The sequence below is a fragment of the Neolamprologus multifasciatus genome, chromosome 13, assembly GCF_963576455.1.
Source record: "Neolamprologus multifasciatus chromosome 13, fNeoMul1.2, whole genome shotgun sequence".
NCBI classification, from domain to species: domain Eukaryota; kingdom Metazoa; phylum Chordata; class Actinopteri; order Cichliformes; family Cichlidae; genus Neolamprologus; species Neolamprologus multifasciatus.
The window spans coordinates 8,957,491-8,970,405 of NC_140451.1; the positions used below are offsets into that span (position 1 = coordinate 8,957,491).

The following is a 12,915-nucleotide window of genomic DNA, read 5'->3' on the forward strand; positions in this document are numbered from 1 at the left end:
TAGTTCTAGCTTGTAGCTTGCATATAAGCAACCGTGTGTCATGATTAGTGTGGAGAATGACTTCCTACCTGGTGTAATTTCTTACTTTTTGTGAAAATGTTAGCTTAAACACTTTAGCATTTAGCTAACAGTCATTATTTCTTAGCACTTTTCTATAAGTTGACATTCTGTCACTGTCCTTGTTTATTATTACTAGGAATCTCCTGCTCACCTTCCCCACTTTATATGTAAAGTAATTTAGTTTTCTAGGTTTGTAGTATTTGCAGGCTTCCCAACACGTTAGGTAACATCCCATCCCATCTTTTATCAGTTTGGTTCCGACTTAAAAGTGCAAACAGGCCAAAAGTATTTCCTCTTTCTCCCCAATTCTGACAGCTATACCCAAATAAGGAAGGAGGAAAAGAAGTACATCTGAGCCTGAAATATGAAAACAGACAAAACTGAGCAGCCATAATACTCTAAGATAACTTCAGATTATAACATCAGGCTCATCTCTGCCAAGCGCTGCCTCGCTGTAAATGATTCAGTTGTTCCCAGCAGCAAGGAGTTCTGCAGTGTTTCCACATTAGGAGCTAATCCTTTTGAAGATGAAATACCTTCTGAATGTATCTCTCACTTGGCTACAGCACAGTGCCAACAAGGATCAAATAGACTGCTTTGTTCTCAAATAATAAGTCATTGAGGGGATATGCCAGAATATGTATGATCACATTAATTGCGTGGTTGCTAAAGTAAAAGTCCTTCCCTCTATTATCTCAACATGCCACAGTACTGAGCAGTCAACAGTTCTAATAGCGGTTCCCCTCTGCCTGGCCAAAGAGGCCCTTTTATCACCGCTCAGCAGCCACGGGGCACCGCTGGCATAATAGCAATCTCATTCACCACCACCCAGAGCTCAGCTGGCAACCCAAACAGGCTTTCCATCATGACTGGGACACGGCACAAGATGATATTTAAATGGAGTGGACAATTAAGATGGATCAGGGTGTCTCAGAAAGTATTGGGCTAAAACAAATATGCAAGGGGGTGCATTTGTAATAACAATGAGAGAAGGGGTGCATTGCTAATTTGTTTTGACAGGGAAATGACTAACAAAAAAAAATATGTGCAACATTACATTTAGATGCTATATACTGTAGTTCTTCTTCAACAATAATTCTGTATACATAACAGAAAAATGCATTTCTGATTGGCTTGTAAATGAAATGCTATTGCTGCTTTTTTTCTTTCATTTTTTTCCAAAATGCAAACTTTCGCTTTAAAATAGATGACTCTGCAGAGAATTCATCACTATACCACAGACATGTTGGTTTTCAGGAGGCAGAAGTGACCTTCTCTGGATAAGACCTTGGTTAGCAGACTGGATCTGTAGTATGTTAGGGGGCAAGGCACAGACATACATATTTGCTACAGTGCTGCATAACAGAATAAATAATGTAAGGTTTACACTTGGCAAAACTGAAGAAAAAAACTTTCTGGATGGTGTTAATGTCACAGCAAATCGTGTTAATTGTTAAACTGTCAAACGATTCCCCAGAAGACACCACAAACCCAATGATGCGGTCCAGTTCAGAGACTCATATGACTCAAGCAGAGGTGGGTGAGTGGATCGAAATATCGATAGTAGCAATACCAATGCTGGTAATGGATTTTTTCCTAGAAAAGATTTTTTTAAACATGCACTAAAAAATGTCTGAAGCATTTTGTGTTGACTGTCATATCACATATTCATATTTAGCCTATTGAACATTTAAACAATAGAAGTTGACCCAAACTGCTTTAGAGACAGACACATTTCCCAAAACTTGGTTTTAAAATACATAAAAAGCTGAAAGGTGTGTTTTGTTGTGTTAACTAATTATTGTGGAAAGTAAAAAGTCATAGTGATTTAGTGCTCATTAAAAAGTGTTCAGAATTTCTAAATTCATCTCATTAATCATTACATACTGCTCTTTCCTACATGAACTGCCTTTAGACACTATCCATAGAGAGCATGCTTTTCTCTCTGCCAGCCTGTAAACATGTTTTTAATGCTGCTAAACTTGGGCATTTTAACAAGAGAGTCCATGGAGAGCCCTGTTTGGAGCCAGCCTCCAGTTGCCACTCCAGGAACTGCAGTTTCTGGCGCTTCCATGTTGGTTTTTATTTTTCAGCCCCAGTGGTTGCTACTTGATAATAAACTAAGGATTACATTTACTTTGGTATAAAATAAATGTCATGCAAGTCATGCAAATATTGCAAAATTTGTATTTTTGTCTATAATTTAAGGTGTCTGCTTTGGACTATTCTGTCAGTTATTTTAATAAATACTGCATTTCTTTGCTTTAGTGTTTACTTGGAGAACAGGAGATTTCAAGGGATGTTTTGGCAAGTATTGTGTGAAGAATAGAACATTTTATTCTTGACTATCTAATAGATTGAGTTAGCCAACTAAAAGCTTCATTTGAACATTTTAACTATAACACAGGTTCTCATCAGTGGATTGAGCTTTGATCAGTTTCAGAATATTAAATTTCAAAGTGACTTTTGGGCAAAGATAAATGAGAAGCCCTGTTCATTTCTCAATCAAAGTAGCAATTAATACAAAGAAGAAATGCTGCTGAGAATGTCGCCTTCTTACTTATGAATGAAACTAAGAGATCATTTCAGATATTCCTATAGGTACAAAAACCAGAAGAATGTGAAGAATATTACACATTTTTGATCCAATCACTCTCACGGAAGAAAAAAAAAGTAATCTAAACCTTCCTAAGTTCCTAAACACATTATAATGGTATAATAATAAATGTCAGCTTTGCAGACTGACAGAACTTTAGAGAATTTGTTGAGGGCATAGTTCATATCCAATTAAGAAATGAGTATGTAGCCAATATGGTGGAATAAATAAGTCTAGTACACACTAGTTCGTACAAAGCCAGATCATTGGAATTAGAAGAGATAATAAGGACTAAGTGATGAATATGAGTCACTCAAGCTGCACTGTGAACGGAGGCGTGAAGCCAACTGTAGCATGCAGGCAGCAGTACTCTCCGCTCTGCCAGCACTGGGAAAAGGGAGGATTCAGAGATCCGCAGCTCATGACCGCCTTCGGTGTGTGTAGCCTGATTTTTGTGGCGTTACCGATAGCCTTAAACACCTCCAGCAGCATCACTCACTCTGCTGTGGACGGTCGCTTAGGAAGCATCGATTATTCGGCGTCGTTTCTGGTCAGGATTGTCCTGCAGTGACCACCGACTGACTGCTGGACTGCAGCGAGCATTTGAACCCCCACCAGTGGTGCCCAACGTACCCCGAGAGCTCAGACATGCCATCTGTGTCGACTGGAAACGTTGCGGTGTGCTCCGAAATTCGCTTTACTACTTGAGGGAATCAAAGTTGGTGCAATGGAGACTTCCGGGAGTGATGCGGCGGACGCGTACTTAAGAAAAGCCGAAGACAGAGATTACGATCTTGAGCATCTGCCTCCACTGCTGGAGGATGAGGTGAGAGGGAGCGGGGTTTTTAAAAGGAAGAAGTTATCACTAAACATTGGCGTTTGTTTGTTTTAAAAAAGATACCGGTGTCGATTGCTTGGAGCATCCAAATGATATGAAACAGCCTCTTTTTGTGTTTCCTAGAAAGCTGCTGGTTGAAATTCTTAATCCTCTTAGTGGTTAAAGTCAGCCAGATAAACGTTCTTAGGGCCTTAACATTTAAGATGATTTAATTGTATTTAAGACAAACAAGGGATCAGAATCGACTTGCTCACTGTTTAAATGCGAGTAAAAGTCAAAATGTACTCCAGAAATAATTTTGATACCTAGGCTTAAAATGTTTCAAGTTTTATCTGCAAAACAGTCTAGTATATTTAGAGTAACCCATCCTGCCAGGGTAGCAGAAAATACATCTGGAAGAGAATGGATGGAGAAGGGTTTGGGGTTGTGGATGGAATTTAATATATTTGTTGACTTTTTTTTTTTTTTGGACACACTGGGTTATGTTGCATATCTGACATGTTTAAGGTAATTTCTCTGCTCTATGGTGTGGAAGATAAAAAACAACCAAATTCTCAATACTTTATATAATGGTACAAGAGAGCCTTCCTAAAGAGTGCTTCCAAAGAGCTCCCATTGGGAATGATAGGGGATGCCCACCTTATGTGTAAAATAAAATAGGGTTCCAAATGTAAACCATCAGCAGTCTTTAGTGTTTCTTTGTTGAATTGAATAAATATTTTGTATTTTATTTATTTTTTAAACAGAGTTTCAAATGATGCATGATGAAGGAATACCATGAGGATTTTGTTTGTTGCTGTTATGAGCTCTTCTTCAAGTGCCAGAATTGAAAATTGTCCTCCTCTCCCTCAAGTACGTTGTCTCTGTGTGCATCTTTACACCATAATACAGGAGAACAAGCCCTCTCTTTTGCCTTTCCTCCCATTACTGCAGTGCAAAGACATGCACCACACCAAGAGCCTCACCAGAACCTTGAAACTCAGAGGCAAACTTATATAGGACAGCACATTTAACTTGAGGGGGGTGAGAGAAACTAACGTTCCCCTGCACTGTTCTCAAGGGAAACTGTCTATTTATGGGGCGGCTGCTGCTGCTGCTGCTGCTGCTGCTTGAAGTGGGACTTTTCTGCCCTGTAATTTGGCTCTACCCCACTCGATCACATCAGTATGCTTTGTTCGCAATCTGTTGCAACTCTTCTGCACCTACAAGACAGTCGTAAATCAAAACAGATAGGCCCTTCTTGTGCAATCAAAGATAAAGCAGTGATTGTCAGTGAGAGCAGAGCTGTAGATTATCAGAGAACAGAAGCGTTAAGACCTTCGGAGTTAGAGAAAAATGAAGCTGCTGTGATATAAATACTGTCATGAAAGAAGAAAAAAGATTGCCCATGGTTGTTAAAGTGCTAGATATAGTGTGACAATCACTTCTTTATGACACCGCCTCCACGCACACACACACACTCGTTCTCCACTTCCACTCTTCTGCCTGAGTTAAGGCCAGCTTTTGTGTCCACTTGCAAACTGTAGAGAAGTTCCTGTAATAATCAGACCGCAGCATTATGCTTAATGCTTCATGGAATCTGTGAGATCACTGCGTCTGCTGGGGTAAATGGGGCCAGTGGAACACAGACGATGCAGTGTGTTGCTACAGGTCTGTAGATTCACTTCATGGAATCAAGCGTGCAGGATGCTATATTATACCAGATATTTTCAGCTGTTAGTGCTAACGAATGAATGAATGAAGGCAAGCATACCTTGTAAAGCCTTCAACTTTAGATTATGTAGCGTCTTAGTTACAGTCATTTGTAAGTTTGAGTTATCTTTTTCAGTGTTAATCAAGGCATGAGTCAGTTTCCAAGTAAAGACCCGTAGGGCCATATAAACACTGAACATGTTTACTTGGCAAAGATTTAGTTCCTCATAAAAATGAGACTTATATTGTAATTATTACAATGAGTGTCAGAGTGTCCGTTTTTATTACAGTCAAAGTCAAATGTAGTCAACGTTTGTGACGGTGAAGTCAAGCCTGGAAGCATTTTTGTGGCTAACAAGCTGTGCCAGATACATCCTGAGACAGAGACCGGACACTCAGAGATTCAAACTGAATTTCTCAGAGACATCTGCAACAGGAAAACCTTTTTAAAAATCTTTATTCCTGGGGTAAAGTCAGCATACATTTTAAAGTAATCCTTTAAATGCTTAAACTAACAGAAAACAATGCCTCACAAGATGTCAGCTGAATGGTAAGAAGACTGGTACCTACAGTACCAACAGGAAATGTGTCATTCTGGCTTAAAAGCTACTTTTCAATCCAACATCATGTTTTGGTTATTGCTCCTTAATGTTAATGCATCACTCTTACCTATATGAAGGACCTGTTGAGGTGGGAAAGTTCACATTGAATCTGACTTTAAGATGTATAAGGTAACATCAAAGTTTGGAAGCCAGCCACGATCCATTATGAAGAGTTGCATATGCTCTGTATGTCCTAATGATGTCAAGGCAATCTTTAAAATAAGAGCACGAATCACCAGCCGACGAGCTGGATCCAACCTGTGAATCAAATTAATGTGGCTCCTAATATAGTCCAATTTTTTAAAATTTTGATTGGTTTTAAGTCTAGGGTTCCATTTCTATAAAACACACTAGTCAAGGTATATAATAAATTAAAGACTAATATGTATAGGAAGTACAATAGAGACCATAAAAGAATGACAAGGGGTTGAATTTCAAAACCTGCCATGTCTCTGCTACACAAAGCCAAACATTGTGAAAGAAAATAAAATATTAAATGGCTGCTTTATGAGTCTCCTTTCTTTCCAAACGTCTGTGAAGCTTCTCAGTCATCCAGGTCATCGTAGTCTAAGGAGCTTGGGGAAAAAAGCGTCTGGACCTCTTTAAGTTGCTTGAAGACGTTTCACCTCTCATCCGAGAAGCTTCTTCAGTTCTAGGGTCAAATGGTGGAGAGCCCCAGATTTAAGCCTATGTAGCCAGTGTATCAGAAAAACTCAAGCGAGTCTTCTCCAAGCACGCCATCCCAGTATACTTCAGACCCAGCAACACACTCAGACAGAAACGGGGTCATCTCAAAGACAAAACTCCTAATTACAAACTTAACGATGTGGTGTATGCTGTACAGTGCAGCGAGGAATGCCCAGACCTCCACATTGGAGAGACCAAACAGCCACTTCAAAAAAGTATGGCATAACATAGAAGAGCCACCTCCACGGGACAAGACTCGGCGGTCCATCTGCATCTTAAGGATAAAGGACACTCTTTCGAGGATGTCAATGTACATATTTTGGACAAAGAAGACAGATGGTTTGAAAGAGGAGTAAAAGAAGCCATTTATGTCCACTGTGAGCGACCATCATCCAACAGAGACGGTGGTTTACGACACCAACTGTCTGCCATCTATAATCCAGTTTTGAGATCCCTTCCCAGAGGCCTTAACGCCCACTCACATCCTGGGCCATCTGACCTCAGGAAATCACATGATAGGGTGGGGCTAGGTTTCACAATGAGGTCACCCGAAACTCTGGCTGATTGTGACCTACAACCATTTTCACACCTTGGCTCATGTGATTAGGTAGAGGATCATTAGGGGGCCTTTGTCCCTCTCAGTTACTTAAATCTGGGACTCTCCACCATTTGACCCTAGAACTGAAGAAGCTTCTCGGATGAGAGGTGAAACATCTTCAAGCAACTTAAAGAAGTCCAGACGCTTTGCTTTCAAGGCTCCTTAGACTTTCTTTCCAAACCTTTAAACAAAATGTTTTTTTAAATAACTTTAAAAAACTATCATTTGCGCCATATTTCATGGTCCAAAAATCATCTGTCATGAATTGAATAAGATTTAGATGCAAAATCAAACATATCTTTATGTGTTACTTACATTAATCGATTGATGGATCAGTTAATATATCATTATATCCTTAGGAAGTGTTGTGCACAACCACTGAGAAACTAAATACTAATACAGAACCATATTTTTTATACACCAGTTTAAAAATTACCATACACATTGGTCCTATAAATGCCATGCATTATCAAAATATCTGGTATATTGCATCTTTTATGCTGTCTCCTTTTGCATGCTTCCTCCACCATTCACCCCCAACCAGTTGCAGCAGATGGCTTCCCCTCCACGTGCCTGGTTCTTCCTGTTAAAAGAGAGGTTTTCCGTCCCACTGTCTCCAAATTGTTTGCAAGACATTGTGTGACTGTTGGTGGGGTTTTTCCCCCAATAATTTTAGTTATTTGATATTAACCCTCCTGCACTCTAGGTGAAAAAAGTTACCATTTGTGGTAACTTTGGATTTTTGATTTTCAATATATCAGTCATTTTAAAGACTAGTTGCATGAAACTTGGCCAGGATGTGCATTTTAGCATTTTTTTTTTAATTCAATGATCCCCTCTATGGTGTGGTGTATAGTAAAGGAGATAAACATAAGGCTTAACTCCTACGTTCTAATTTCCATTTTGGGCCCATTAACTCCCATTATAATCACATATTTTCGATATACTGTAATTCTGACATGTGATAATTATTTTCTCGTGAATACCTAATGGATCTAAGCCTCAGCCTTCAAAATAAAGGAAAAATAGGTTTTGGATCAAATGAGCACAATATTAGGTACAGCACCACCATAGACATTTTCAGTGGTTTTGAATGCAGGACATGGTTATCTTACCCTGCAAAATGCATGACAATAAAACATCTAACCACCATAAAATGGTATTGTGTGTGTCTGTGTGTGTGTGTGTGCATGTGTGCATGTGTGTGTGTGTGTGTGAGAGAGAGAGTGAGAGAGAGAGAGAGAGAGAGAGAGGGAGAGAGATCAAAGGCCAAAGATGGTGTGTTTATGTTTTTTTTTGAACCAGAGAGAGCCTCCTCTCTCTTATTGGATGCATGGTATAGCATGTTGATTCAGGTGCACCTTTGAAGTTTATGAGAATACTTTGCAGCCTGGTCTTAGTGGTCATTTCTGCACAGACACGATGAAGCGTGCACTCAGTTTAGAGGAGGCTGTTGCTGCAGTTTTGCACTCTTCAGAAAGTGAAAAAGATTCCACAAGCAGTGGAGATACTTCTGAAAGTGAAGAAGAATTTTTGCCAGGCACTGAGGAGATTTGCAGCTCGTCTGAGGAGGAGGAGGAGGAGGAGGAAGAAGAGCAGGAGGAAGAGACAAGACAGGAGGATGACCAGTGGAGATCTAAAAATGGTAAAATCATGTGGCAACCCACACACGAAGAGGTCCTTCCATTTTTTCCTCCTCCAATTTTACCCCCAGGACCAACGCATTATGCCATTCGTAGGATCACCAGCCCTGTGAGCAGTTTTAATCTTTTTTTTTGCTGAGGACATTATGGAGTTAATCCGGCATTTCACCAACTTGCAAGGAAACAGGTCAGTTAAAGATTGGAAGGACACAGATGAGGAGGAGCTGCGAGCGTACATGGGGCTTGTGATCCTGGCTGGCCTGTACAGGTCCCAACATGAGTCGACAAGAAGCCTGTGGGATGGGGAGACAGGGCGTCTTCTGTTTCCTGCCACCATGCCAAAAAAAAGATTTGAGCAAATTAATCGGGCAGTGAGGTTTGACGATCGTCTCTCCCGGCCAGGTCGCTACAGGGGGGACAAGCTGAGTCCAATAAAGGATTTATGGAGCAAATGGAGCGACCGCCTCCCCAAATTTTTCAACCCAGGGAGGGATATCTGTGTCGATGAACAGCTGGTCTCTTTTAAGGGCCGCTGTTCATTTAAGCAGTATATGCCCTCCAAACCGGCTAAATATGGGTTGAAGATCTGGGCCCTCTGCGATGTGCAGACCTCCTATGCCTGGAGGCTTCAAGTCTACACGGGAAAGTCTGCATTCGCGAACAGAGAGATGAACCAAGGCATGCGGGTGGTGCTGGAGTTAACAGAGGGGCTGCAGGGCCACACAGTCACCACAGACAATTTCTTTGCATCATTTCCTCTTGCAGAGGAATTGAGGAAGAGGAGGATGGCCCTGGTGGGCACGCTACGGTTGAATAAACCTGAGCTGCCCCCACAGCTTCTGAACATTCGAGACAGAGACGTTCAGTCGTCTGTCTTTGCATTTAGCCACAACAAGGCTGTCGTATCTTACGTCCCCAAAAAAAGGAAAAATGTTGTTGTGCTGAGCACCAGACACCGTGAGCCAAAAGTCCAGGACTTTGGGAAAAGAAAGCCCCACATCATCCTGGATTACAATAAATGCAAAGGGGCTGTAGATCATCTGGACCAGGTAAGCATAAGTAATTTATTTGCCAAATTGTTTACTGTTTCTCATTGTTATAACTGATAAAGTCAGATAATGTGATTATGATAGTTTTGATATGAGATGATAGTTTTAGACTATGATAGTTTTGATAGTTACAGAAAGGAGGGGGGGGTTGTCTAGTTTGTCTCTTGCTTATGGCTGTATAAATCTATTCGTGTCATCTGATAATTTCTTTTTGTTTTGCAGGTTTGTGGCACCTACTCCTGTCGTCGGATGACACGTAGGTGGCCCATGTGTCTGTTCTACCACATGATCGATGTCAGCCTCTATAATGCTTTCATCCTATTCACCGCTGTCGACCCTGAGTGGAACAGAGGAAAGTGGCACTTGCGGCGTCTGTTCATAGAGCAGGTTGGAAGAGCTCTTATTGCCCCCACCATGAAGAAGAGAACCTACCTGCCCAGAACACCATTTGCTGCCAGCCTGGTCTTACAGGCCCAGGGCAAAGAGGAGGAGCAGCAGGAGGAGGAGGAGGAGGAGGAGGAGCAGCAGCAGCAGCAGCAGCAGCAGCAGCAGCAACAAGAGGAGCAGCAGCAGCAGCAGCAGCAGCAGCAGCAGCAGCAGCAGCAGCAGCAGCAGCAGCAGCAGCGTCCCACAATAAGAAACCAGTGCGCATCATGCAAACGGCGCAGAAGAATCCAAACGACCTGCTGCAAGTGTGGTGCCCCAGTTTGCAAAGAACATTGGAAAATACTTTGTAGTTCCTGTTATAAGATGTAAATTACATCTTTGTTCAGTTTTTTGTTTTGTTTGTTTAGCTCAGTTCAGTTTGTGTTTGCTATAAATTTACATCTGTGTTCAGTTTGTTGTTTTGTTTGTTCAGCTCAGTTCAGTTTGTTTTTGCAATAAATTTTCATTGTTCCAAAAATAATAATGCATCCAAATCAATGCTGTTATGAATTATTTATCCATTCAAGGCTGTAATAACCTCATGCCAAATATTTCCATTTGCAACTAATCTTTTGAAAATATTGCATATTATGGTTTTTTCAACCCCAAAAAACAGTTTTTTTTTATGACAATAAAGCCATAAAAACCTAAAAAATATTTAAAAAATTATGAAAAATTTTATATCTGTGGTTAGGTCTGGAGTTGTTTAAAAGATCTGATGTGAAAAAAAATGAAAAAAAAATTCATAAATGATATTGCTATATCACCTTTTGGATGGGGACCATTTTGGGTAACGAGGGACATAGGAGGGTGTAAATTGTAAAAGCTCTTATTGCTCCAAAAATAATAATGCATCCAAATCAATGCAGTTATGAATTATTTACCCATTCAAGGCTGTAATAACCTCATGCCAAATATTTCCATTTGCAACTAATTTTTTGAAAATATTGCATATTATGTTTTTTTTAACCCCAAAAAACAGTTTTTTTTATGACAATAAAGCCATAAAAACCTAAAAAATATTAAAAAAATTATGAAAAACTTTATATCTGTGGTTAGGTCTGGAGTTGTTTAAAAGATCTGATGTGAAAAAAAATGAAAAAAAAATTCATAAATGATATTGCTATATCACCTTTTGGATCGGGACCATTTTGGGTAACGAGGGACATAGGAGGGTGTAAATTGTAAAAGCTCTTATTGCTCCAAAAATAATAATGCATCCAAATCAATGCAGTTATGAATTATTTACCCATTCAAGGCTGTAATAACCTCATGCCAAATATTTCCATTTGCAACTAATTTTTTGAAAATATTGCATATTATGTTTTTTTTAACCCCAAAAAACAGGTTTTTTTATGACAATAAAGCCATAAAAACCTAAAAAATATTAAAAAAATTATGAAAAACTTTATATCTGTGGTTAGGTCTGGAGTTGTTTAAAAGATCTGATGTGAAAAAAAATGAAAAAAAAATTCATAAATGATATTGCTATATCACCTTTTGGATCGGGACCATTTTGGGTAACGAGGGACATAGGAGGGTGTAAATTGTAAAAGCTCTTATTGCTCCAAAAATAATAATGCATCCAAATCAATGCAGTTATGAATTATTTACCCATTCAAGGCTGTAATAACCTCATGCCAAATATTTCCATTTGCAACTAATTTTTTGAAAATATTGCATATTATGTTTTTTTTAACCCCAAAAAACAGGTTTTTTTATGACAATAAAGCCATAAAAACCTAAAAAATATTAAAAAAATTATGAAAAACTTTATATCTGTGGTTAGGTCTGGAGTTGTTTAAAAGATCTGATGTGAAAAAAAATGAAAAAAAAATTCATAAATGATATTGCTATATCACCTTTTGGATCGGGACCATTTTGGGTAACGAGGGACATAGGAGGGTGTAAATTGTAAAAGCTCTTATTGCTCCAAAAATAATAATGCATCCAAATCAATGCTGTTATGAATTATTTACCCATTCAAGGCTGTAATAACCTCATGCCAAATATTTCCATTTGCAACTAATTTTTTGAAAATATTGCATATTATGTTTTTTTTAACCCCAAAAAACAGGTTTTTTTTATGACAATAAAGCCATAAAAACCTAAAAAATATTTAAAAAATTATGAAAAACTTTATATCTGTGGTTAGGTCTGGAGTTGTTTAAAAGATCTGATGTGAAAAAAAATGAAAAAAAAATTCATAAATGATATTGCTATATCACCTTTTGGATCGGGACCATTTTGGGTAACGAGGGACATAGGAGGGTGTAAATTGTAAAAGCTCTTATTGCTCCAAAAATAATAATGCATCCAAATCAATGTTGTTATGAATTATTTACCCATTCAAGGCTGTAATAACCTCATGCCAAATATTTCCATTTGCAACTAATTTTTTGAAAATATTGCATATTATGGTTTTTTCCCCCCCAAAAAACAGGGGTTTTTATGACAATAAAGCCATAAAAACCTAAAAAATATTAAAAAAATTATGAAAACCTTTATGTGTGTGGTTAGGTCTGGAGTTGTTTAAAAGATCTGATGTAAAAAAAAATGAAAAAAAAATTCATAAATGATATTGCTATATCACCTTTTGGATGGGGACCATTTTGGGTAACGAGGGACATAGGAGGGTGTAAATTTTGAAGGGTACACAAGGGTTAAGATGACAGAAAGCTTCAAAAGAGACTGCAACATCCATCATTTGTAGCTTCAACTACA

At 38.9% G+C, this 12,915-nt stretch overlaps 1 protein-coding gene across 1 annotated transcript in view; it reads left to right on the forward strand.

Annotated features, from left to right (window-relative positions):
- The first annotated feature begins 2,929 nt into the window (after positions 1-2,929).
- The window catches only part of kndc1 (kinase non-catalytic C-lobe domain containing 1), a 49,644-nt gene continuing 39,658 nt past the window's right edge, over positions 2,930-12,915 (forward strand). The window contains exon 1 of the mRNA XM_085183348.1: positions 2,930-3,482. Coding sequence (XP_085039474.1) covers positions 3,384-3,482 — 99 coding nt within the window. The 5' untranslated portion in view covers positions 2,930-3,383. The remainder of the gene's footprint in view (positions 3,483-12,915) is intronic.